At 37.5% G+C, this 27,887-nt stretch overlaps 2 protein-coding genes across 3 annotated transcripts; one reads left to right on the top strand and one right to left on the bottom strand.

Annotated features, from left to right (window-relative positions):
• Rbm17 (RNA binding motif protein 17) lies at positions 1-23,812 on the bottom strand. Of its 2 annotated transcripts, none has more exons than XM_047521071.1 (12): positions 23,646-23,812; positions 17,928-18,065; positions 15,785-15,901; positions 11,396-11,562; positions 10,193-10,290; positions 7,056-7,112; positions 5,804-5,945; positions 2,961-3,124; positions 1,919-1,992; positions 1,354-1,452; positions 445-517; positions 1-292 (listed from the first exon to the last, which is right to left on the bottom strand). In XM_047521071.1, the coding sequence occupies exons 2-12, from the start codon at positions 18,048-18,050 to the stop codon at positions 189-191; spliced, it is 1,218 nt and encodes a 405-aa protein (XP_047377027.1). In that variant the 5' UTR covers positions 18,051-18,065; positions 23,646-23,812; the 3' UTR covers positions 1-188. The 2 variants fall into 2 exon arrangements, with proteins under 2 accessions (XP_047377027.1, XP_047377029.1); XM_047521073.1 differs by lacking the exon at positions 23,646-23,812 and adding an exon at positions 18,926-19,617.
• Positions 23,813-26,686: 2,874 nt separating this feature from the next.
• LOC124962053 (glutaredoxin-3-like) lies at positions 26,687-27,884 on the top strand. The gene has a single exon (XM_047521157.1). The coding sequence runs from the start codon at positions 26,687-26,689 to the stop codon at positions 27,689-27,691; it is 1,005 nt and encodes a 334-aa protein (XP_047377113.1). The 3' UTR covers positions 27,692-27,884.
• The last annotated feature ends 3 nt before the right edge of the window (positions 27,885-27,887 follow it).

Here is a 27,887-nt window from a genome sequence, read left to right as displayed (position 1 = left end):
GAATTTTTAAAAGGCTTTTTATACTATATTAAAAAAATCACAAAATAAAAAAGAAATCAATCAACATATATCTTAGAAGTCCTTCCAAGAGTCTCAGTATTCAACAGTCAGAGGCCATTGCCTTTTTCTGTCTTTGCTCAGTCTGTAGATCATTTAAGGATCATCAGAGATGACTTTAGTTCTTAAAATCAAACTTGTTCCGCCAAATCCAAGACCCTGAATTTATCCAAATTGTAGAAACATGCTTTTACCACCCTGCCACCAAAATACCTCCCATTCAGATCAACAACAGCTAAAAGGCAAACAAAAAGACAATCAGTTAATACAGGTATCCTATAAAACATTTAACTTTAAATGACTTTAAAATAAATAACTTCAATTATAATGATTAGGGTCACAAATTCAACTTTTTAAAATTTTTCAATATTTAGCTGTACAGTTTACCTTTAATTGCTGATTCGACTCTCTCAAATTCTAAAAATATTCGTACTGCTTCATCATCAGGGGCACCAGGAATCTGGAAAAGAAATGAAAGTAAAATGAGTAAAGTTATCACTTGAGATATCACTTGTGCTGGAGTAAATACTTTTATCATAATATATGTAAGTAGTAGTCAATTATCCTATGCCAGTCGACATGCAAACAAGTAACTTTGCAGTCAACAATCTGCACTATGAAAAAGAAAAAGAAACAGAAACAGGAAAAGAAATCTAAAATAAAAAGATTTGTATTCTGTTTTCACAATAGACTTATATTTTGACTAGTTTTGTCTAGTTTTCAAAGTCCTCTATAACTCCACCTCATTTACATAAGCACATCTCCTATTAATCCCTCACATGCCCTTTTGATAGTCCTCCTCAGTGTCTTATTACCCCAATCTCAATACCTTTTCCTCTCTCACCCCAACAAAATGCATCCTACCTGTCATTTCAAAGCTCAGCTACCTGATATTCTTCACAAAGCCTTCTCTATTTTTCTGACCTAATCCTTTTCTCAACTCCTTTACTTTTATAGTCAACATTATCATGTCCATCAACTGAATATTCTCTACATGTGATTGTTTCTTCAAATGAACAAATCTGAGAGCACAGAACATGTTTCCTATATCCTAAATGCTCTCAACACAGTCAGTAAATAAATAATTGCCAAATAAATGAAATGAAAAGACATGTCCAAGTAAACTACTGAGCACAATTAATCAAGGTCTTTAATCACTGTACTAATTCTCAACAATCATAAAATTTGAAATCATTCTTGCTTTTATGTTTAAAACTGTTTCATATGAAACCATATGTAGAAAATGTTTTAGAAATCTATTCATTTCAACTAATAAACAACAAAAAATCCTCTTACTTCAAATATCACACATTTTCCAACTTTGCCATATTTTTCACATTCTTCCTTGGTTTCAACTTCCAAGTCTTCATCTACCTCTCCTGCACCAACCATATTCTATAAACAAAAAAATTCAAATATCAAGTATAATTTACAAATATGTAACATTTTATAAACAAAACTATCTTTCAGTGTCAACTGTTCTTAATCCCAAATGACACAATAAAAATTCTGTCCCTAAGTACCCAAAAACTGGTATTCTTTTAAACATACGTTAAGCTTTGAAAAGTTACAAAAAAGCATATATGCAAGCACCAAAATGTATGAACAAAGTTGAAGTTCTAGCAATTTCAAATATATTAGTCACTGAAATCTCAAACACTGTATTTAGCTAAGAAACTTATTTGCTAAGAAAAGAATCTAAAATTCAGTCTTATATGGAATTTATCCAAAGGCATTATTCGCAAAAGTATTACTTTCAGTTTTCTTTAACTTTCATGATATTGGTGGGAGTAAAAAACAGAGTAGGATGGGGTGACACGAAAATCAAGTAGACAAACGGTTCCTTTCTTTTGCTTCTTACCCTCAGCAGAACCACTTTAGTAGGACACTTAAGTATTTCAGTTAATGGATTTGAATCCGACTTCTTGGATGCATCTGTATCAAAACATCATTAGACATGTTACATAGCTGACTATTATAATGACTGATTACAACAGCAATCTCCATCATTTGTGTCCTTGAGTCATACAAGCATCTATGCAATCAGTCTCTGCTACAAAACATCTGCTTTGCTTTGGTATGTTTTCACAATATTTTCTGGAAGTTTCTGGCTTCTACCATTACCTGCAATTTTGTGCTCATTTTACTTCTAAAAGAGCTGACAGAGAATATGGATTATGACCCTTACTGGTAAGTTTTATTCTTGAAAAGTCCAAGTTCACTAGCCTAGGATAATAAGCAGTTAATCAGCCACTCACTCACTGATTTCAGATTATTACCACATATTGGGATAACTGTTGGCTTTTGGTACTAACATTTAGACTGACTGGTTGCTTCCTACATAAGCTATGCAATAGGGCTACCAGAGAGTCTTTTCCTATTGTAGGTAAGGGAATTCAGCTAAGTTAACTCCAAATCAACTCAATTTTTCTACTTAAAATGCCATGTTTGTCTCATTTCTATACATTCCCAGAATAGAACTGATTATAAAAAACAAATGAAAATAAAACACCAGTTAGAACAGACTACCAAGTAACATAAGATCTTATAGAGCAAGCAATCTCTAAGAAAATGAGAAACTACATCAATAATGAAAAGGTAGGAAAAAATAGAGAAGAGTTACTGAAGGTGATGGAAATAGAGCAGATATAACCACTGACAGAATGGACATGGCTCTGATCTATATGCTATGAAAACAAGTATTTTATCAAGTTAAAAAGATTCTTAGTCTAGTCAAAGTATGAACTTACTTTCTCTACTCCTATCCTGAAAAATAAAGATGATTCTTGGCCTCACAGAACAGAAGTAGAAATGCAACATAATCAGAAATTACCGTATTTTGCCAGAAGGGAGGGCTGGCCTCTCCCTCTGGGATGAAGGTCGACGCTTCTCTGTGAACTTACCCTGAGACTCACCCTTCTCCGTGGCATCACCCACAATGATCTTGCCGCCCCGCTTGCTGGTCTTCTCCACCGACAATGCGGTGCTCAGCCCCTGCTCGTGCTTCCCCAGACCCTGGCCTTCCCGGAAGCCATACTTCTGCATGATCTTATGTGCTACTGTGCCACTAGGAGGGGGAGAATGGAAAAGGATCCTTGCAGTAGATATCATCAACTATAGCACAAGTTGGACACCACAATAATCTTCTGGAGAGAGAGAGTGTAAATTCCAAAAGAGTCCTAATGAGGTCACACATAATTAACAGAGGGTCTTTAGATGGAAGCTGTGGAGATATTCAGATGAAAGAAATATAAAAAGCATATAACAGAAATCCAGGATATCATGTGGTTAGCTCTGAGGGAAATGCTAGTTTCTCTAGTACCCCTGTTAGAAAACACTAGACTTCTCATGTGTTGCCAGGTCTGTACTGCGACATAGCTTATAACCAGACTTACTTAAAACAGTGGTCTGTAAAAATATAAGCATGAAGTTTCAGATAATGAAGATGACTGTACTTTTCTAGATAACGTAGTAATATTTCCAATGAAAGACTTTTATAAATGAAAGAACCCTTACACAATCATCTACTGTACTTATGAGAAATAAAGTAACCAAGGCCAAGATTAGGACCAGCTTAAGACTAACTAGAAGTAAAGCAAATGGTACATTCAGAAATTATTTCTATGGTAGGTTACGGTGGTGCATATCTATAATCCCACTGGCTTGGGACACAGGTATAGAATTGGGGTTTGAAACCAGCCTTAGCAACTTAGCAAGACCCTGTCTCAAAATAAAAAACAAAAAGGGCTGAATAGCATAATAGCTTTCACCTTCCACCATGAGGTGCCTGATGGGTTTCAAAGGTACTTCCCAGCAAATATTGCTGCTTAGGTTTGAATCACAAAACCCTGCTTCTACTAGAACTATACCTCCCTTTTCATGTATTTAATTCTTTTCAGATTGTCTTTTGAACAAGCTATTTTGGCGGGGGTGGGGGGTAAGGGAGGACAACTGAAAATGGCTGAACTATGCCATACTGCAACTTTTCCTACCTTTTTGGGGGGTAGTAGCGGGGAATGGATCTGAGGCTTCACACATGGCGGGGGGGGGGGGCACTCTACCACTGAGCTATATCCATAGTCCTTTTTATTTCTGAGATGGGTTCTTACTAAGTTGCCTAGGTTGGCCGGAACTTGGAATTTCCTGCCTTAGACTCCCAAGTAAGTGGGTGCCCATGCACCATTGTGCCCAGTCCACCCTGCATCCATCAATGTACGTATGTATGTATGTATGTATATATGTATCTTCCTTCTTTTCTTCTTTCTCTCCCTCTCTCTCTCGCTCTCACTCACTCACTCTCTTTCTTTCTGGTATTGCAATTAAACCCATGGATGCTCTACTACTGAGTTACATCCCCAGTCTTTGTTGTTATTTTGAGACAGTCTCATTGAATTGCTCAGGTTGGCCTTGAACTTGCAATCCTTCTGCCTCAGCTTCCCAAGTTGCTGGAGTTATAATAGGTACATCCATTGCTCCTGGCCACACTACATGTTTCTTAAGCACAAGTTAAATATCTAATTCCTGTTTAAATGGAAATTAAGGAAAAGGTATGTTTTTTATCATAGGCCAGCACTGTCCAATAACACTTAAGCAGTCTGCATGTACACTGTCAAATACAGTCACCACTAACCACATGTGGTTACTGAGCACTTGAAATGAGACTAGTGTGACTGAAGAACTAAAATTTAAGTGTTTTTTTTTTTCTTTTTTTTTTTTTTTCAAATTAATTTGATAGCCACTTATGGCTAGTAGCGACCACATAGGTCTAGGACATGGGACACAAAGAAACTCAGGAACTCAGAAGGTTCCTAATGTGCACAAATGCCAGTCATCTACTTCAGCTCAAAAGTCACCTCCCTGAAGGTTTAGAGAACCAAAGCCGATGCAAACAGATACTGTAGCTCACTGTGATTATCCTACTTGACTATCTCACTAGCAGCATTTCCACTACAGGGAGCATCCTGTCAAACAACACAGGACAAAGACCTTAGTGACACTGCTTCCACTAGATAGCTCCTTCACTGTATCAGACAGAGTTAACAATATAAAGCATTCTCTTATCTGAAATGCCAAGTCCAAAAGGGTTAAAAAACAAACAAACAAACAAAAAAATAACCAAAAAACAAACCCTCATAAATCTCACCTGAATGTCAACCTTAAATTGATTTTTAGACCCTGGCAAACAAATGTCCAATTTTTGTCTGCCCCCCCCCCCCCCGCCCTGCCAAATCCAGGACCTCATGCATTCCAGGCAAGTGTCATACCACTGAGTTATATCTACACCCTGGACCAAGGTTTTAAAGCAAAAGTACAGAACCATGACCTTACCACAAATGACCTATTTTATCAGGAAAAAGATGTTAGACACTCACCCTTTATAGATAACTGAAGAAAGCTCTAAATCACATAAGCTTACTTTTTTTTTTTTTGGGGTGGGGGGATCTTATAAAAATGAGTATAAGTAATTACCATAAACTGTTCCTATCTAGATAATGTTTAACATCTAAATCAGTCAAAACTTGCATTAGACAGCTGTTTTGGACAGAACTGTACCATCTTGGAATGTACTTATATAACTTGAACACTAATCCTTGAGCAAAGCACTATGTGACTGAACACACTAAGAGTCTCCTATAAACCAGAATGTCTTAACTTTTAAATGAGCTGCATCCACTGAAAGAGCAACATTTTACAGTTTCTCAAACCATTTTTACACCTTCTTAAATAAGAACACTTAAACCAATACCCCATGTTAGCAAGGAAAGAGTTGCTAGGCCCAGTTGGAGATCTCGGTCTATCCTGTTCCTCATATACTGGAGGAGGAATAGCAGCTTTGGAAGACTGTGATCGAGGTCTTGAGTCCTCTTCATAAGGAAAATCTCGGGGTACTGTTGGGGGAAAAATAAAGTAGGTTCACAAAAATACTACCCAAACTATGTGAAACTGTACTTAATGTATCAGTTAATTATTTTGAACTGATTAGCCTACATTTTTTGTTTATCACAAGAAAAAAAAAACAACCAATTTTATAGCCTCTGTCTTTTTTTAAACCAGAAAAATATCTTCTAACTTCTACTTGTTCATATACCCATTAAATTTCCTTTGACATTCTACTAAAATGTTACATATCCTTTAAAAATCCTCATTTAAATGACCATTCTTGACTGAATCCTTAATATTTCCTTTATGTTGATCTGATTCTCATGGCATCTGTGTACCTGTCTTAAGACTCCAACTTATTATCTCATTAGTCTCACAGATCATAAAGATCTTTGAGGTCAGGGACCATATACTGGAGCAGTGGTTTTCAACCCTAGTTACACATTTGAATTAATAGGAAGCTTTAAAACTACCCAGATGCCTGGCCTCATTCCCAGAAATTGTTTTCAACTGGGTTTTACTGTATGTCAGTTATTTTCACATAATAAATATTTAATGATATTTAGTTGTATAATAGATAATAAATAATACCATAGATAATTACATTTTCTTATGATAGCTTAGGTATGGCCCAACCCAGAGCAAGGGGAAATGATCAACATGATATTTCAAAGCCCACTACCAACCTCCAAATTCTGGATAGCTCAGTGGGAGAAGAAGGGGTAGGCGGGCATATTTTGGCAAAGTATTTAAATGGACATACACCTGTTCTGAAACAATGGGAAAAAATTAACCATGGAAGGCACTGCCCCCTTGTGGAAGGTCATGAATATACTTTAACTGCAAATGAACCTAACAAACATGAATCTTAGCAGTGGGGGAAAAATGAATTCTATCTAAAAAATTTAAGTCCCAGAGCCTGGTATTAAAAAGGCTCAAGTACCAGGGATAAAGGGAGCAGCAGCCCCAAACCACTGCAGCCTCCAAGGGTCAGAGGTAGGAGAGTGGTGTCCAGGTTGTTCTGCTCTCAACTCAGGAAATTGAGGGATTTAAGCTTTAGATTTCCCACAGCTGGGTTAAAATTTGTATTGGGGCAGGGAAGAAAAGGATCTACATACGCTCTTTGTCTTTCTCTACAAGAGAAGTGGGTGGCGCGATGGCAGCTCCTCCCATACCTGCAAAAACATAAATATAGTGATTAAAAGAGGGAAAACATTTCAGATGCCAGACTCCCAAGAACTGAGACACAATTTAACTGTCATATTATCCATCCATTCCATACTCCCAGAAGCAGAAAAGAGTTACTTCATCCCTTGTTCTAATATCTACCTTTAGATTAAATACCTAATGGTAAGATTAAAAATGCAGAAAACCACTGGGTGCAGTGGAGCACCTGTAATCCCAGTGGCTCGGGAGGCTGAGGCAGGAGGACCACGAGTTCAAAGCCAGCCTCAGCAAAAGTGAGGTGCTAAGCAACTCAGTGAGACCCCCTCTCTAATAAAATACAAAAAGAGGGCTGGGGATGTGGCTCAGTGGTCAAGTGCCCTGATTTCAATCCCTAGTACCTCCCCACCCCCACAAAAATGCAGAAAAATGGCAACACCCAGACAGACAAAACTGTTTTGCTTTTTTCATAAAAGGCATTCAAGAGTCCCAGAACACAATTATCAAGTGAATTTTAGGCAAAACGGCACATCTAGAGAAACAGTAGTTACTTAAACGGAGTAATAAAACTCAAAGTAACATAACTTATCACTCATGCGTGTAACAAGATACATATACATGCCTAGCATATACATGAGCTCATCTAGGTTTCATAACCCTTGGAAACAGGTATTTGTTTCAGTTTACAGATGGGAAAATGATCAGAGTGAATCAGCAGAAACACAGTAAGCCCAGCTCCCCGTGATACCAAAGCCATTCCAAACACACAACATCCTCCTTCTGCCAGAGCGTAAACCACTGCATCTGAGCATCTATTTGGAAGTGTGGATCCTGGTTCCTGAAAAACCTGATAGATACTGTCACTATTCCTGCTTGTTTTTCCTGGATGGAAAATGTGGATACAAAGAACCAAAAAATAAGAGACTGTTTCCACTTGCCAATCAGAAGAACATGAATGGAGATTATAAGAAATTTTTCATTAGGGATAAACCATACATAATGTATTACAGCTTAACCATTAATGAAATAATTTTTAAAAATATAAATTAAAATTGGCTAAAAAAGTATTCTGCATGAGCATAAAATGTTTCACAACAGAAATTACTCTAAGGGCAACAGAGATGCATAATAACTTAACAGGGCTGAATGACAACCATTATTTAAGGAGAAATATGAACCTGAAAAAAAACCTCCTTATATTTCCTTTTCAATCTTGTCATTAGGACCTAAAGTGATTACCGATGGACTCTGGCAAGCAAATTAGTGCTAGTTACTTTAACTGCAGTATAAAAAACTCAGTGATTACTGAAAATTTGCTATCAGGTTAAAATATAAACATCAACTATTATGGCAGTACAGTAATTCCCCACTGTCTGCAGGGGTATGTTCTAAGACATTCAATGTATTCTAATGAAAGTTATGTGATATGATCTCTCTCTCAGAATGTCTTATTGTACTATACAGTAATTTTCAGATCTTAGTTGACAACAACTAAGAAAATGAACTAAGGAAATGAAAGGGTGGTAAGGTGGGACTATTGTGTACATCATGAATATAATGCTGCTACTTCCCTAATGTTAGCTACAAGGCCAGTCAAATACAAAATCTTTCCTTAGAAACTATAATTTTTGCTGTTTAATAAATTTTAAAAAATATCCTTAATATAGAAAGCACATCTCCTTCCAAGAAAGAACAATCAACTTTTAGGCTGGAAAAAAACGATATCTGCGAATATTCAACCTATAAAACATGTTAATTAAAAAGTTGTTCATAAACTAAGATTAATGGATATAAAATGTGTAACACACAAATGCATTCAATAGATGTTAACATTACTCCTCATTTAAAAAAAAATTAAAGTGGCTACTAAGGTTCAGCATACAATAAGTATTCCATAAATGCATTTAATTCACAATTTGCATTTAAAGATTTGAGTTTAAACCATAAACTTGTTTAACTCAACAGGTTATTTTTAAAATTTAAAATACAGCCTGAAACAGCCTTTTCTGTACACTTGGGAAGACCATGCTCAGCTAAACTGCTCCTCATAAAACTGAATTACATATGTAGCAATATGACAAGTTTCATGACATTACAGGTTTTGTGTTAAAGGTACCATATTAAAACAGGGGTTTCAGGCAAAGAAAGATCTTGGACAAGACAAAATGTGGACCTGTCTCTGTGTCTCAGGTCTCTCACCCTTAAAATGGGGAGAGGTAAAAGAGATGGCAAGTTGTGAGAGTTAAAGGAGATTATAAAAGTATTTAGAACAGTGCTCCTATCTAGTATACAAACAGAAGATTTTTAATTCCTCATTTAAATTTAAATCTGTCAATCAAACTAGTCAACTAAATCAAGGAAACCTCAGCAATCAAAACACCATGAAGTTAAAATAAGAAGCACTCCACTCTCTCAATCCCATTATATACTGCTAGTAGTTGTTAAGAATGTATCTTGGACTGGGGTTGTGGCTCAGTGCTAGAGTGCTCACCTAGCATGTCTGAGGCACTGGGTTTAATTCTCAGCACCAAATAAATAAATGTACTGTGTCCATCTACAACTAAAAATATTTTTTAAAAAAACATATCTTAAAAACAACTACAATTCTGCTCACAAAATTGTAGTGATAGAAGGGGCCTTACAAAGCATCAAGTGCTAATTCTTGCCTCCCTGGTGAGAAGTAAAAGAAAACAACAATGCAAAAAACCAAGTGTTTTCCTCAAATCCGTTGGTTTGTTACTAACAGACTCTGGGGATGGATGTCTTGATCCAGTGCTGACAAGAAGTGCAGCTGGACTTTAGAAAAGAGGCAAAAAAAAAAAAAAAAAAAAAAAAAAACACTGCACTGCAGAAAAATGCAGGAATAGATTTTATGCTATTTTAAAGTAATAAGTAAATGTTAGAACGTTTGTGAAGCTCAAAAGATAACATATGAGAAAACAATATAAGCTGAAACTGTTACGTAAATGTGAACTGCTGGGATTCCAAAGAAAAATTACCCAAAACAATGTCAAATGAACATTCACCATTTTAAGTGTGCAAACAGAGGGACTGTTCCATGTTTAAAACATCATTTACGTTCATGCCTTACTTCTTTTCCTCCTCTCTCGCTCATAATCTTCATCCTCATCAGAATCTGGATCTGGTCGCCTTGAAAACCCACTAGCTTCATGTCTGTCTTTACGCCTCCTGTGATAACAAAGGAAACCAATACTTATCATGGATGAAATCAAATTTGAGATATGAAGCTGGAATGTCACCTTGACTTCCTCTTGGCTAAAAAATATCTGAAACCTCTTTCACAATAAATTATTAATTTGTGAAGTGGGCTGGACAACAACTGCTTAAGATTAAAGTAGCAAAAGTATGAAAAGTGAGAAAAATTCAAAAGATAAAGTGAATAAAACTTAACGAGTGCCGAGGCACACATCTGTAACCCCAGCGGCTGGGGTAGCAGAGGCAGGAGGATTGCAAGTTCAAGGCCAGCTTCAGCAACTTTTTAAGTGAGTCTCTAAGCAACTTACTGAGACCCTGTCTCAAAATAAAAAATAAAAAGGGCTGGGGATGTTGCTCAAGGGTTAGGCATCACTGATACCAAAACAAAACAAAAACAAACCAAAAAAACAAAGAAAAAATAGGTACATAACTTGCAAGAAAGTTTTCTTGACATTTGAGTTTTGATTTTAAAGTATATGAATATAGTAATAGCTTAATTAATTTCAATTCTCTAGGATATGCATATGTTCATGATTCAATAAATGGGAAACAAAACATTAGTATTTAATATATTAATAATTTGATTATTAAAAAAATTTAAAAATACAAATAAATTCATTACCCATACTTTTCAAAAACATAAATAAAAGACACATAAGTGTAAAAAAGTTCCATCTGCGGGGCTGGGAATATAGGTTAGTGGTAGACTGTTTGCTTCCCACGCACAAAGTCCTGGGGAAAAGTTCCACATGGTTCAAAACTAGAAAGTTAAGAATAACATTTAAGTATTTTAAAGAGTATAATTTTAGTAGTATAATACAGGGACAAAAAATCCTTCAAAATCAGGTATCTGTTTTTGTAAGTTATCCAAAATTTACACATTAGATTTTCAGAATCTATAAAGAACTGCTGGAAGGGCTGGGATGGAGACGTAGCTCAGTGGTAGAGAGCTCAGCTCAAGGCCCTGGGTTCAAACCCCAGCACTGTACCCCTCCCCCACCACCAAAGGAATTGCTGGAGTTTGCTTTCATGGTTCTCAATCCAACAGCAAAATATCCAAATCCAAGTGAAATCTTACTTTTCCCTTTCTTCTATTTCTTTCTGTCTTTCCAGCTCCCGCTGCCTCTGTCGTTCCTCTCTTTGGCGCTTCACTACTTTCTCGTAATCATTAGGAAACATAGGATCATATTCATCAGCTAAGGGAATCAGAACTTCCCCTGCAGAAAACCCACTGGGTACAGGGTCCTGAGGAAGGTAAAAACATCAAAGTAAATATCATCTTCATATCTCAAGTTAACTCAAAGAATTAAAGTCAAAGAATGACACAAAAGAGACTCAGACCGCCCCCCAAATAACATTACACAGATGAGAAAAAAAATGCCTAAGAATGCCACACACCTAGCTAGATGGCTGTAGAATCTTGACAAAGAATGCCACCTTTTTAAAAATATTTATTTTTTTATTTTTTTCATACATGTATATAGAGTAATTGTCTCATTTACCTTCCCACCCCTCCCCTCACTCCCCTCTGCCTAATCCAAAGTTCCTTCATTCTTCCCTACCCACCCCCTACTATGGATCAGCATCCACTTATGAGAGAAAATATTCAGCCTTTGGTTTTTTTTGGGATTGGCTTATTTTACTTAGCATGACATTTTCTAGTTCCACCCATTTACCTGCAAATGCCATAGTTTCATTCTTCTTTAAGGCTGATTAATATTCCATTGTATATATGTGCCACATTTTATTAATCCCTTCATCTGTTGAAGGGTATTTAGGTTGGTTTCATAGTTTAGCTATTGTGAATTGAGCTGCTATAAACACTGATGTGGCTGTATCACTGTAGTATGCTGGTTTTAACTCTTTTGGATATAAACTGAGGAGTGGGATAGCTGGGTCAAATGGTGGTTCCATTCCAAGTTTTCTTAGGAATCTCCATACTGCTTTCCATCATGACTGTACCAATCTGCAGTCCCACTAACAATATATGAGTGTACCTTTTTTCCCCACATCCTCGCCAGCATTTACTATTGCTTGTATTCTTGATAATTGCTATTCTGACAGGAGATGAAATCTTAGAGTAGTTTTGATTGCATTTCTCTAATTGCAAGAGATGAACATTTTTTTCATGTTTGTTGATCAATTGTATTTCTTATTCTATGAAGTGTCTATTCAGTTCCTTAGCCCATTTATTAATTAGGTTTTTTTGGGGGGTGTTTTTGAGTTCTTTATATATCCTGGAGATTAAGTGCTCTATCTGAGGTACACGTGGTAAAGATTTTTTTTTCCATTCTGCAGGTTCTCTCTTCATGTTATTGTTTCCTTTGCTGAGAAGAAGTTTTTTAGTTTGAATCCCTCCCATTTACTCTTACTTTTACTTCTTGCACTTTAGGAGTCTTGTTAAGGAAGTCTGGTCCTAAGCCAACACGATGATTTGGGCCTACTTTTTCTTCTATTAGGCGCAGGGTCTCTGTTCTAGTGCCTAAGTCTTTGATGCACTATGAGTTGATTTTTGTGCAGGGTGAGATAGAGGACTGGTTTCATTTTGTTAAATATGGATTTCTAGATTTCCCAGCACCACTTGTTGAAGAGGTTATCTTTTCTACAATGTATATTTTTGACATGTATTAGATTTTTTAGTATGAGATAACAGTATTCTGTACCATTGCTCTACATGTCTATTTTGGTGCCAATACCATGCCATTTTTGTTACTATTGCTCAGTGGTATTGTTTAAAGTCTGGTACTATGATGCCTCCTGCTCCACTCTTCTTGTTAAGGATTGCCTTGGCTATTCTGATTGCTTTTCCTTTTTCTACAAAGAACGCCTTTTGGGATTTTACTAGGAATTGCATTGAATTTGTATAACACTTTTGGTAGTATGGTTGTTTTGACAATATTAATTCTGCCTATTCAAGAACACAGGAGATCTTTTACATCTTTTAAGATCTTCAATTTCTTTCCTTAGTGTTCTTGTAGCTTTCATTGTAGGTCTTTCATCTCGTTAGACTGATTACCAGGTATTTTATATTTTTTTGAGGCTATTATGAATGGGGCAGTTTTCCTAATTTCTCTTGCAGTGGATTTGTCGCTTATGTATAGGAATGCATTTGATTCACGAGTATTGATTTTATATCCTGCTACTTTGCTGAATTCATTTGAGTTCTAGAAGTATTCTGGTGAATTTTTTTGGATCTTCTAAATATAGAATTATAGTTTGAGTTCTTCTTTTCCTTTTGGTATCCCTTTAATTTCTTTTATCTGTCTGATTGCTCTAGCTAGAGTTTCAAGGGTGATCTTGAATAGAAGTGGTGAAAGAGCATCCCTGTTTTGTTCCAGTTTTTAAAGGGAATGTTTTCAATTTTTCTCCATTTAGAATGATGTTGGCCTTGGGCTTAGCACAGATAGCCTTTACAATGTTGAGGTATGTTCCTACTATCCCTAGATTTTCCAGTGTTTGAACATGAAGAGGTGCTGTATTTTGCCAAAGGCTTTTTCTGCATCTACTGAGATAATCATGATTCTTGTCTTTAAGTCCACTGATATGCTGTATTACATTTATTGACTTACATATGTTGAACCAACCTTGCATCCCTGGAATAAACCCCACTTGATCATAGTGTGCTATATTTTAATATGTTTTTGTATGCAATTTGCCAGAATTTTATTGAGGATTTTTGTGTCTATGTTCATCAGGGATACTGGTCTGAAGTTTTCTTTCCTTTACATGTCTTTGTCTGGTTTTGGTAACAGGGTAATACTAGCCTTACAGAATGAGTCTGGAAGGGTTTCCTCCTTTTCTCTTTCATGAAATAATTTGAGGAGTATTGGTGTTAATTCTTCTTTGAAGGTCTTGTAGAACTTGGCTGAGAAACCGTCTGGTCCTAGGCTTTTCCTGGTTGGTAGGTTTTTGATGGTGTCTTCTATTTCATTGCTTGAAATTGATCTGTTTAAATTGTGCATGTCTTCCTGCATTGGTTTGGGTAGATCATATGTCTCTATAAATTTGTCAATGTCTTCAAGTTTTTCTATTTTATTGAAATATAAATTTTCAAAATAGTTTCTAATTTTTTTTGTATTTCAATAGAGTGTGTCATGATACTTCCTTTTTCATCACAAATTTTAGTTGTTTTTTCTCTCTCTTTGTTAGTGTGGCTAAAGGTTCATCAATTTTATTTATTATTTTTTTCAAAGAATCAACTTTTTGTTTTGTCAATTTTTTCAATTGTTTCTTTTGCTTATTCATTGATTTCAGCTCTGATTTTAATTATTTTCTGTCCTCTGCTGCTTTTGTGTTGATCTGTGCTTCTTTCCCTATGACTTTGAGATGTGTAATGTTAGGTCATTTATTTGTTGACTTTTTATTCTTTTAATGTATGAGCTCAACACAACGAACTTTCCTCTTAGCACTACTTCCATAGGGTCCCAGAGATTTTGATATGTTGTATCAGTGTTCTCTTTTACCTCTTAAGTATTTCTATTTCCTACTTTATTCTTTTTATCCATTTGTCATCCAATAGCATGCTATTTAGTCTCCAGGTGTTGGAGTAGCTTCTATTTTTTATTTTATCATTGATTTCTAGTTTCATTCCATTATGAACTGATAGAATGCAGAGTAGTATTTCTATTTCTTTGTATTTGCTCAGAGTTCCTTTGTGGCATAATGTATGGTCTATTTTAAAGAAGGATCCGTGTACTGCTGAAAAGAAAGTGTATTCACTGGACAATGGAAGAAATACTCTATATGTGTCCGTTAAGTCTAAATCATTGATCACATCATTTAATTCTATAGTTTCTTCATTTAGTTTTTGTTTGGAAGATCTATCTAGTGGTGACAGAGGTGTGCTAGTATTATTGTGTTGTGGTCTATTTGATTCTTGAAATTGAGAAGGGTTTGTTTGATGTACATAGATGCTCCATTGTTTAGGGCATAAATATTTATGATTGTTACGTCTTGTTGATATATAATTCTCTTAAGCAGTATGAAGTGTCTTTCTTTATCCCTTCTGGTTAACTTTGGTTTAAAGTCTACTTTGTCCAATATGAGGATGGAAATCCCTGCTTGTTTACACAGTTCATGCATGTGATGTTTTTTCCCAACCTTTCGCCTTCAGTCTGTGGGTGTCTTTTCCTCGGAGGTCTCTTGAAAGACAGAACTTTTTTTTTTTTTTTTAATTTAATCCAATCTGTCAGTCTATGTCTTTTGATTGAGTTTAAGCCATTAATATTCAGGGTTATTATTGAGGTACGATTTTTTCTGGAGGGTAGAACTTAAAAGTTGTTTTTCTTTTTTGCACATCTCTAGTTTCTAATTGTTCTAAAACTATTTTAAATAAATATTTTAAATTGAGAAAACAAAAGTAAAAACTAAGTTGAAATAATACTATTTAAAGGCCTACTGAATAGACAATCTATCAAGAATGACACACATGTAAAACAAAATTGTATGTAGGTGTACAAGGGCTTACCTTCAGGCCAGCTGCTACATGTGGTGGTGTATCCACAATCTGCCGGTCATCTGAGGAGCCACCTCGCTTTAGATCAATGACTGGGGCAAGGACTGTACTTTGTTTTGTCCTTTGGCTCTAAAATCATCACAAACAAGAAAGAAGATTTAAAATAAAATTCATACTATTTGCAACATGTTTTTCTGGTCTCGGTAAAAAACTTTTTGAAGCGTGAAAATCATAATCTTAAAACGGGCTTTTTATTCAATCATTACTACAATCATAAACTTTTTCTTTCTTCTTTTCAATTTTATTTTGAGACAGGGTCTAGCCAAGTCATGCTGGGTGGCCTCAAACTTGAAATCCTCCTGCTTCAGCTGCACCCAGGAATCATACACTATTTTCTTCAGTCTTTTAGGAAACTTCAGATTTCCTCCAGAGTTTCTGAAAGATTTGCAGTAAACTTAGTCACACTGATTTAAATTTACACCTGAAAAATGCGACAAAAGCTCCTTCAACCACAGGATGAAAAATCTGTAGCACATTACACCTTAACTTTTGTGGCTCTTTCACAAGGAATGGGTATATTTTGATATAATGGGCAAAAGATAGTTGGGGATTAGTGCATTTTTCCCTCCCACTAGGATATATAATACTTCCCTACCTCTTTTACTATGAACTTACAGAAAAAAAATTTTAAAAAGAAAACAATGAACATTATTATACATTCAGCAACTGTTAACGTTTTGTCATGTTTTCTTTAGTCTATACCTGTATTTTTTTAATTATTTATTAAAAAGCACGACTACAAACCCCTGAACTCCCCAAATTATGGAAATTCTCCCACATAACCACAATACTTTTACCACATAATGCCCCTGTATCATTTCCTATCCAATTCATATTCAGACTTCCCAAGCTGTTTCCCAAATGTATTTTTTATATATACACACACACACACACCTTTTTTTTTTTTTTTTTTTTTAAATCAGGATTCGACCAAAGTTTTTCTGTTGGTACCATCACCACTCCTCTCCTTCCTTTTTACCCCTGACACTGTCTTTTAAAACGTTGCATAATCTGGATCTAATTTAACTTATTCCTCTTCACCATGTAATTCCTGAAAACTGGATATGAAATTTGATTTGGTTCAGGGTAAAGCTTTTAGTCCAGAATTCCCCTCTGCTCCATGAAATTTTAACATTAAAGATACACTACATTATCTGTTTATGCATAATATTTATATCTGTTTTATACACAAATACAAAGAACAAGAGAACAAGATTTTTTTCAACCCTTAAAGACCAACGTTAGCTCCACTAAAGGGAATATAGTCTATATTACGGCTGCGTACCCTTAAAACAATAAGCAAAGCATTAATACCATTTTCATTCCTAAAATTTTCAACAATAACACTGTAATTCCAGTCAACAGCTGTTTTCTCAATGTTTTACATGTTGAATTATTTCAAGGATATTGCCAATGTGCAACACATACACAATGGGAACTAAAGCAATTCCCACCAAGACTACATATGCCTGATGCATTCATAACCATGTGAACTCCAGTGATGCATACACAATAGCTTATTCTGTAGAATTTTTTCTAAACCACCTAAAACAAACTAAAAGGATGCTACTTAAGAGAATTCACACTCCTGAGGTCCCAGGCTAGAACCAGAATGTACCAAAATATCAGGACCGTAGCTATAAAATCAGCATTTAAAAAAAAAAAAATTCTCAATCTCAGATACACTCAGATACTCAGATACTTGTTTGAAAACAAGTATCACTGTTGAAAAGTTGAGGGCTGGGGTTGTAGCTCAGTGATAGAGCACTCGCCTAGCATGCATGAGACACTGGGTTCAACCCTCAGCACCACATAAAAATAACTAAAATAAAGGTATTGTGTCCATCTACAACTAAAAAGAAAAATTAAAAAAAAAAAAGGAAAAGTTGAAAGTACTGTTTTTCTTTCTTATTCCAGGAAATAGTTCTATTCCCAAACAAAGTGATCTTAAAACTCATCATACCTCTGTCCCATGACTATCTCATATTATTTATCCAATAAAAAGGCAGAAGAACACTTTAAATCAAACTATTTTAACCCTAATGAGGAACACACTCTGCAGCCTTCTGCTCTCCCTCTCTGGGCTTGTTTTTACCTTTGCTTGAGTGAGAGCTGCTTTCTTCACTTGAAGCTGAGACTGCAGAAGTTTGAAGTTTTTGGACCAGCCTTCTGTTTTTGAGTCACTGGTCTCCACTCCCAGGTCATCATACAGGGACATCTTTTTAGTCTAATGCTGAAAGGGAAGCAGTATGGAGATTAAAAAAACAAAAAACACAGTAAAGATTTAGAACCTTTTCATGTTATAATAACTTAATGCCATGGAATTTTAGAGGTAAAAGGTTCAGGGCCCTTCAAAGAGAGTAGCCAAGACCCCTGATATCATCAAGGGTGGGTTCCTAATACATGAAGCTATGCTCATGTAATATTTTACATGAATTAATTTTTCTATCTATTAGATCACATAGTCAAGCGATTCATGAGTAAAATTCTTCAGATCCACAGAATATAATGAGGTAAGATGGAAGTTCTAGATTCATGGCATTATTAAGTATATATTTGATATTTTAAAAGTTTCATTTAACTCAATGGCAAAAACCAGAAACTAAAAGATCAAGTTAGTTTGCCAAAATAAAGAAAAAAATTAAAACACATTGCTGGAAAAGATGACAAATTATCTCACAAATGCTGTAATTTTGTACATTATGATTGCTGAGGGAGTAGATGCATTTATCTTACTCTGATTTCCTCACAACCAAAGATAATCAATAATCTACAGGTGAATGTGCAATACACAATATCCTTGCAAAATAAATTCGTAGTAATAACAACAAATGGTAAGGGTCAAATAACATGCCAGAACAGGCACGTTAAGTGTAGTATCAGTAATAGGTACCATTAAAACCAGCACTTTACAGATGCATAAAGTAGGGTAGAGGGGACTGATGTGCCTGAGGTCACATCAAGCTAACTTCAGAGCCCTTGCTAGCAAATCCCAACTGCCATCTTTAAAGCACCTCAACTTTCTGAAACCTTCTTCTTCTTTTATTTTTGTGTGTGTGGTGGTATGGGGGATTGAACCCAGGTGTACTTTACCAGTAAGGTACATCTCCAAGTGCTTTATAGTTTTTGAGACAGGGTCTTGCTGAGTTGCCCAGTCTGGCCTCGAACTTGTGATCCTCCTGCTTTAGCTTCCTGAGTCACTAGGATTACAGGCATGCACCACCATACCCAGCTCCATTTCTTAAAATAAGAAATCAATCTTTTTCTCATAGAACAATTTTAATTAATATCTGTCAATTACAAATAAATGTTTATAGTAGTCCCCAATTTATGGGTACATTCCAAAATTCTGTCAGTCTCCAAGAGCCCTGAAAGCACTTCCCCACAGAAACCATCATACAAAATCCTATTTGCCTGTATGCTATTACTCAGAGGAACATAAGATCACACAGAAAAGAAGAAAAATAGTCAACACCCCCCTACCACACACACACACCTGTCAGGTTTGACTCAGGGCAAACATTTCCTTTTGGTGCATTCTTCTAAGCCCTCCCATTATAGATATTCTAAGAGTCTGCTACCCCAATGACTTCTCTGACCTTAGTTCCACAATGCATTAGGTAGGAAACAGGAAGTACACGAACTTTTACTAGCTCAGAATGCTTTTCTGGTCTAGGTACAGTAACTCCCTAAATGAAGTCAATGTTCTAACAATTGCTTTTTTTACAGGGTTCTTTCATTTCTTCATTCGTGTGTGAACCCTGAGATTACTCAAACTTTCTCCATTTTAATTTTTGGTGGTGGGGGACTAGGGACTGAATTCAGAGGTACTTGACCACTGTCACACCCCAAGTCCTATTCTGTATTTTATTTAGAGACAAGGTCTCACTGAATTGCTTAGAGCCTCACTTTTGCTGAGGCTGGCTTTGAACTCACGATCCTCCTGCCTCAGTCTCGTGACTGGCTGGGGATCGGCCTCTACTTTAATTTTTAAACAAGTCTCTAAAGCAGTGGAGAAGCGGGCTTTATTAAAGCAGAGTATGTGGGTTACAAATGGAGGCAAGCCCACAGATTCTCCTCTACTCACCAGTTCAGATGACAGCAATATCCCCAACAGGCAGGTTCACTGCCTTCAAGGCCAAAGTCAAAAGTTTGGTCATACTTTGTGACCTTAGGCTTAAGGCAGTGAGGCCAAATCAAGAAAAAGTAACGAACTCATCTCTTGGCAACTATTGCTGAAATACAACCATGCTCTCAAAGATTTAAAGAGAATCCCCCCAGGATCTAAATCTATTTTAAACCACCCAACTGTAACTTCATGAAAACCAAAATCTAGTTTGTCCTGTTCACTGATCTATTCCCAGACCAAGATCAATGTCTGACCCAGTGCTGAAGAGGTAATAAGGCCAAATGCACAACCTACTTGCAAAGCCCTCCCAATCATCTCTTTAGAAATTTCTGGTCAACAATTACTTTGGCCAAAAGGAAGATCACTGAACCAAATGGCTTCTGGGCTCTTGTGCTCTTTTCTTCTGGTTCACCTAGATTTCAAAACTCATTGTTTGTATTTAGATATATATCCTTGAACTTTAACCTGGAAAAACCCAAACAGATGAAGAGCAAAGAAAAACAATGCTGAATGCCCAACTTAACACTGTACTTCCCCTAAAAAAAATATATCAAAAAATGACTTCATCTTTCACCTATGGTCTCATATGTTCCTTTTTATTCTTGTAATGGCAAGGGAAAACAAATACATTCTGAGAAATAAATATAAACAGTAATGCTTTCTGGGAAGTCACAAATATAAAGTTATCACAAAAAATTTGCAACCCAAACTAAATTCTACTTCAGATATGTACCTCTCTCATTATTTCTTCAAAAGAAACACCTCTGGACAATAAACCACCCTCAATCATATAGCTCCCTATATGGTTTTTTATGTGATTTTTCCTTGAATCCTGTTCTCAGTATTTACCTTTTCTTTTTTACATAATTTTACATAGGTTGAATCCATCTATTCCTTAAGATGCGTGTATACTTTTTAGCTGTTTTAAGCACTTAATATACCATAATTTATTCATTAATTTTCCCCATTGTAACCACTGAAATATAAGTTTGTAAACAAGACTCTGACAAGACCCAAACTTAATCTTATTAAAGTGATAATACTTAGATGACATAGCACATTCATTTCATGAAGTCCAGTGCTAAGGATTAAAAAGCAGAAGATTCTTAACATTTGAATATACTGTAAGAGGCCAAGATATGATTTAAGTAAATGCAAGCAGCTGGTTTTTACCAGCTGCTTTAAATTTAAAATATCTATTTAGTTCACGTTTATGGCAGCACCAAGTTTTGATCAATTCATCTTTCAAATATGTCTCTTTTTTAAAGGAGAAAAAAATAAACATGGTCCTACCATTATTAAACAAAGTGACTTTTTAAGATTCTACTTAAGTTGCAAAGTATTTTTTAAAACATGTCCAACTGGCAGGAAAATAGAACATGGAAGAAATCTTCTCAGAAGCATCCCACCTACTTATTTCTTCAAGTGCATCTTAGAAGTCTTTAGTGACTACTACCCCCACATAAAATTAACTATCCTTGATTAGTTTCAAGTGCATCTTATAAGTCTTTAATGACTACTATCCCCACATAAAATTAACTATCCTTGAACATAACTGGATATTCACAACACAGCAACTTTTACATGTTTTGCTGCTTAATGGTTTACACATCTGTCTCTTCCTATATCATGAACCCCCAAAAGGTAGAGATTCTTTAACTTCATATTTATATCTCCAGCTCAACACCATGCTTGGAATATTGAAAGAACTCTATAAACATTTTATAAGTGTTTCAAAGAATGGATAGAATATGCCAATGCATCTATTTAAAAGAGGTTATCATGAAACAGTAGGATCTGCAGCTCTGCCTTCTAAAGGCATATGATAAGTGGAATTTGATATAAGTGTAGTAAAACAAATTGTACACAGAAATTAGAGAGAGAAAACTACCACCACCATACAATTAAACAATGAGTGCAGGTCTGAGTTCTGAACACCTAAAGAAATAGTCTTGGTAAGAATAAACATGTAACTATATAATGCATCTGTCTCTTGTATAGGGTTTACAACTTTTTAAAGAATTAAAAAAGTTTTCCTATACCACCTCCTCTGCTACACTTGTCACAATTTAGTATTTCCTATCACTCCGATGCTCTGCTACTACCAAAATACCATATCCCTGAGTGTCTACTAGAGTCACTTGAAACTTAAGTCTTCTCTATTTACTGCTGTGCAAGGTTTGAGGGGTTATTGCTGAAAAAAGGTCTGAAAAAATCATGTGTAGGGAGAAGTTGAAAGGTAAGTAAAACAAGTCAAATGAAAAGAAATCCAATTTATATAAAGCTACATTTAGGAGTGTACAACAAGTCTCTCAACATTCTCTACAAAAGCTCTTTGGTTTCACAGAACCCTACAAAGCTGCTCTTCTCTGTTCATGTTTCTTTCACATCTTGTTTTATTTTTTTCTATCTCACAACCTATTCTCTGTCCTAAACCATGCACCATGCAGTTTGCTGCTTATTAAACTCTAAAAATAAAATGTTATTGGTTTAGGTTACTCATATGTTGCCTCCTATTCCCTAAAACTAGTTATTCCACTCAAAATGCCTGCAATCTTTATCCAGTAAAAAACGTGTAACTGGGTTTCATCCTCCACCTGTTGCAGGAAGACACAGTCCTCATCCAGCCACCACTTGAGTATATGCAGAATCTTGCTCTTGTCTGGGAAATCCTATTTTCCATCCATATGTCTAATGGCCCTCCCCTCCCGATCTCTCAAAGGTTCTCCACGATCTGACATGGCCACCTTAAACCTTCACGCTGCCTTACCTGAAGTTTCCAGAATGCCCCGCGGTGCTATACGTCTGTACTTATTTCCTCTGCAGGGAACCTTTTCCACTTCTTCTTTTAAAATATATTTTAGTTGTCCGTGGACCTTTATTGTATTTATCTATTTATACAGGCCAGGCAAAGGCTCCACCACGGAGCCACGACCCCAGGCCATTTCGCACTTTTCACAAAACACCTCCTCCCTGAAGCCTTTCCAGACCCCACTCCAGTTCCTCAAATCAACCCAGGCCTGAGTTTTCAAGCCTGGATTCTTAAGGGACCAAAGGCGAGAGCGGGAACAGAACCTCGTTCGACCCGCGGCCTCTGGAAGCACATCCCGGGGACTAGAGGTGCTCAAGAGACGTTTGAGGACCGAAGGGACCGCTTTCAAACACAGACCACAGCATCACGGGACCACGACCGCCTTCCCGCGTCCAGGGGAGCCGCCGGGCCTTGGGAAACGCCAACACCCGCCTCCCCTGAGAAAGAAGCGGCTCTGCTCCCTCCACTGCTTGGGCGAGGCCACACAGGGGGCGGGCCGGGTCACGGGGGTCCAGGGACCCGGCAGCTTCGTCAGGACGTGGCCCGCCAAGAGAAGACGCGTCCGTCAGTCCTGAGGAGACCTAGACAGACAGGAGCAGAGGGCGAGGGCGAGGAATCCGAACCAGTGGAGGTGGCGGCGGGCTAAGGAGCCGGGGGCTGGGGCGCGGCGCGCAGGAAGCCAGGGACTCGCCCGGAGGCAGCGAGGGGCCGCCAGCGGCTCCAGCCGACCGGCCAAAAATACCTCGACCCCTGGCGCCGAGGCCTGAAGCCGCGGCCTCGCGTCCCGCGCCGCCGGGGAAAGGCGCACCCGCCCCGGGTCCGGGGGCCCCGCTCTCCGCCAGGCCGCCCGCCCAGCCGTCGGAGCGACTTACCCGGCCTGCCTGGCCGACTCTGCCCATGGGCCACGGCGGCGGCAGAGCGGAGCCCGGCCGCACCCCGCGGACACCCGCAGACGCAGGAGCCCACCGCGAATCCCAACCTCCGCCGAGTCCGCGGGGCGGTCCGCGGCGCAGGGTGAAGGAGCGCGGGCCTCAGGAGAGCGCGACTGCGCCTGCGCCTGCGCCTGCGCCGTGGGCGCCTCGCCGCGCTGCCTCGCCGCACTGGTCTCGTCACACCTCCCCCTGCCGGTTGGAGGATCGTAGCGCACGCTCTCCTCTGCCGGCCTCCTCTTCTACCAAGAGGTGTCGCTGTGGGGCAAGGTTTCGAAATTCTGTTCTGTTTGTTGAACGTGACAGTGACCCCAGATGGTGAGCAGGAGAAAAGGTCGCGCGTTGCACTTACTGACAGGGGAGGCAGGGTCCCTTCTAGCTCATCGTTCTGGTTCATTCAGAACCCTTGGTTTATAGACCAAGCTGAAAGTAGATCTCGGTAGGTGAGATACTGCAAAGGAATAGCCGTGGGCACTGAATTAAGTGTGAGGCCTTGGAAACGTGCAGAGGTTAGCATTACAGAAAAGAACGTACATGTTACAAAGACTCGCAGTTTTATGTAAATTACAAAAAGTAGCGGGGTGGGTAGAAAGGGACTTCTGTACATATGATTTTCGCATCTTTAAATGTAGAAAATATTTCAAGCTGATAGATAAAATTTTAGAGATTTAGGTAGGTGTCTCAATACAAAGGGACACAAGATAATATAATCAACTAAAACTTGGTAATTAAGAAAAGGGAGGGAAAGTAGGAAAAGAAAGAAAAGTCAGAAGGTAATAGACGATCTAAAGAAATAGAGGATTAAGGGCATCTCATAATGGTGTAATAATGGTAACCCAGAACAAAAATACAAGCCTTTCAGATGATCAAAGCTTGAAACAAGCAGTAAAACAAAATGACATAGTGAAACGTCTGGAGAAGTTACAAAAGAGAACGCGTAGCGAAACAAATGACAAAGCTAAGGAAACATCTCACATGGATAAATGTAAGGGACCTAAGTTTACCTGCTAAAAAAATACAGTACACCTCAGATTGGAGCACAAACCATAACATGACTCTATGTCATCTATAAGACAGTGCTCAAAGAAAATGATCCTGAAAATTTGAAAATACAGGAAAAAATTTTAATGTCTTCCAGTAAGTAGAATCATGTGGATTATATTATCTGATCAAAATTCGATTGAACTAGAAATTAATGACAAAAGAGAAAGTAAAGCCTTCCTACTCCTTGGGAACTATTACATGCCTAAACAATGTTTGAAGAAAAACAAAACCAAAATAGTATAATGCCTAGAAAGTCTAAATGATGAATCAGAATCCAGGGGACTTAGCTAAAACAGTACTATGAGGAAAATCTAAGAATTTAAATTTTGGTATTAATTAAAAAGTTGGAATAAATTAAATAAACTAAGTGCCCATGCCAAAAAAATAAATAAATAAAAATAAAACAATAAAAATCTGAAAAGTATAAGGAAGTCACCAGTAGAGAAAAAAGTAGAAAATAATGGTGTGTAAACAGAATAAGGATAAGGAGCAAAGATAGAAGGTATCTGGGACTGGGTATCTCCCCACACCCTGATACCAGTGGAGGTGGTATGAAAGCCCTTGTTCTGAGACCCAGACCCTAGTGACTCCCTCCAATTTGAACCTACTGTCTACCAACTCTCCCTAAGCCACTTGACATCTCCACTTTGTAGATTGTTTACCTCTTCCTTCCTTCATAGTTTAGAGTTTTGTGCATTTGTTCTTAAATCATTCATCCATAGACAACGTATTGGTTCACAGACCACAGGTACAGTTTTGTCCATTGTTTGGGAATTTTTGAGTTTAAATCCAAGAAGAAAATCTTAACTCCCTCATCTCCCAGTACATATGCATATTCATTTTGCTTCTATTTCCTGTCAACGGTAATAAATATTACTTTTATAAATTGAGAATCCAAGACTTACCATGATAGAGGAGAATAATACAGGACATGCAACTAGGTAGGCAGCATAAATAAAACCGTGGAGATGGGGAAGAGGGACAAGAGGCACTGGGAGTCCAGTTGAGCGGCTGGGCAAACATACAGAGCAACCCCTACATAGACTATTCCTTTAATTTCCCCAAGCAGTGCTCCTTCAGAGAGTAAGGCAGGAAGCAAATGGTAGGATTCAACAAGAACTGGAAATTAGCAGGGCAGATGTTCCAGAAGGAGAGAAGATGGTGGTGTTTGGGCTGGCAGAAGAACATCTGGGGGAAATGCCATCTTGCATGATGGGCAGAACCTGGAGGGGTCCCAGAGGCTGTGAGGTGGGGGTGGGGGGGAAGGGTGGGTGACCTGGAAGGAAAGCACATTGGTTAAGAGGACAATTTGATCAAAAGTATAATTTGATCAGAGTTGAGTGTTTTCTAGCCTTCGATGTGCAGTGATACTTTTGGCAAGCCATGGGGAAAATTCATGTTTCCTCTTGTACATCTTTAATCAGTTTTGTACATTTTTCAGATAATTTTTCAAGTTTTTTTCATTATGTTTTTTTCTAAGTCATTTTTTGTAGTTATTCCTGCTCTTTAATGTTTATAATAACAAAAGTTTAGAAACAAATCAAATAGCCAACAATAAAGACTTTTATGAAATCCAGTTATCTTGGAAGACATTAAATAATTTATAGATAGATACCAAGAACGTATTTAAGAGATACATACCAATGTGGTTTTCTCTAGGTAGATGGAATTATAGGGACCCTTGTTAAAACATTTTTGCCTGTGTATTTTTTAATTTCCCTGTAGTATGTTTGCATTACCTTTATAATGAAAATAATGAAATAAGTGGTTAGTTTTTTAAAAAATATGTAGAATTTTCTGAAGCTTTATAAAAGTTTTAATTCGTCTTCCAAGTGATGTCTGTGCTGCTTGGTTTGGCCAGATTTTCAAAATTTCAAAATTGCATTGGTTGATGGAAAACTAATATTTTCAATAAGAAATTTACTTTTTAAAGCTACAGCATGGCGGCGGGGGCGGCGGGGGCGGCGGCGGCTGTGGTGGAGGTCGGCTCGGACCGGCAGTTTGAAGAGCTGCTGCGCCTCAAAGCCAAGTCCCTCCTTGTGGTCCATTTCTGGGCGCCATGGGCTCCAAGGTGTGCACAGATGAACGATGTAATGACAGAGTTGGCTAAAGAACATCGTGAGGTTTCATTCGTGAAGTTGGAAGCTGAAGCTGTTCCTGAAGTATCTGAAAAATATGAAATTAGTTCTGCTCCCACCTTTCTGTTTTTCAAGAATTCTCAGAAAATTGACCGATTAGATAGTGCACATGCTCCAGAGTTGACCAAAAAAGTGCAACGACAGGCATCTAGTGGCTCCTTCCCACCCAGTGCTAATGAGCATCTTAAAGAAGATCTTAACCTTCGCCTGAAGAAATTAACTCATGCTGCCCCCTGCATGTTGTTCATGAAAGGAACCCCTCAAGAGCCACGCTGCGGTTTCAGCAAGCAGATGGTGGAAATTCTTCAGAAACATAATATTCAGTTTAGCAGTTTTGATATCTTCTCAGATGAAGAAGTTCGGCAGGGGCTCAAAACTTACTCCAATTGGCCCACCTATCCTCAACTCTATGTTTCTGGAGAGCTCATAGGAGGCCTTGATATAATTAAGGAGCTAGAAGCATCTGAAGAACTAGATACAATTTGCCCCAAAGCTCCCAAATTAGAGGAAAGGCTTAAAGTGCTGACAAATAAAGCTTCTGTGATGCTCTTTATGAAAGGAAACAAACAGGAAGCAAAATGTGGATTCAGCAAACAAATTCTGGAAATACTGAATAGTACTGGTGTTGATTATGAAACATTTGCTATATTGGAAGATGAAGAAGTCCGGCAAGGATTGAAAGCGTACTCCAATTGGCCAACATACCCGCAGCTGTATGTGAAAGGGGAACTTGTTGGAGGATTGGATATTGTTAAGGAACTGAAAGAAAATGGTGAATTGCTGCCTATACTGAGAGGAGAAAATTAATAAACGTGGTGCCCAACTATAGTAAGAAATATTTAATTACAGTGGAGCAGTTCATGATTTAGTCCTCAGAAATGGACTAAGAATAAAAAATGCTTCTTACTCAGTTATGCTTTGTGCATTTCACAAGGTTGTGCTGAATAAATGTTACATTTTTTCCACCAAAAATAGAATGCAATAAACATCTTCAATTAAAAAA

Source organism: Sciurus carolinensis, chromosome 12 (assembly GCF_902686445.1).
Source record: "Sciurus carolinensis chromosome 12, mSciCar1.2, whole genome shotgun sequence".
In the NCBI taxonomy this organism is placed as follows: domain Eukaryota; kingdom Metazoa; phylum Chordata; class Mammalia; order Rodentia; family Sciuridae; genus Sciurus; species Sciurus carolinensis.
The sequence above is the reverse complement of the archived record's forward strand: the minus strand, read 5'-3'. Positions and strand labels throughout refer to the sequence as shown.

Coding starts and splice junctions, on each gene's coding strand:
- Rbm17 (XM_047521071.1), bottom strand. CDS start 18,050: ATGTCCCTGTATGATGACCTGGGAGTGGAGACCAGTGACTCAAAAACA. Junction 1,453..1,918: donor CTAAAGTGGTTCTGCTGAGG/GTAAGAAGCAAA, acceptor TTTTGTTTATAG/AATATGGTTGGTGCAGGAGA. Junction 293..444: donor AGTCGAATCAGCAATTAAAG/GTAAACTGTACA, acceptor TTTGCCTTTTAG/CTGTTGTTGATCTGAATGGG.
- LOC124962053 (XM_047521157.1), top strand. CDS start 26,687: ATGGCGGCGGGGGCGGCGGGGGCGGCGGCGGCTGTGGTGGAGGTCGGC.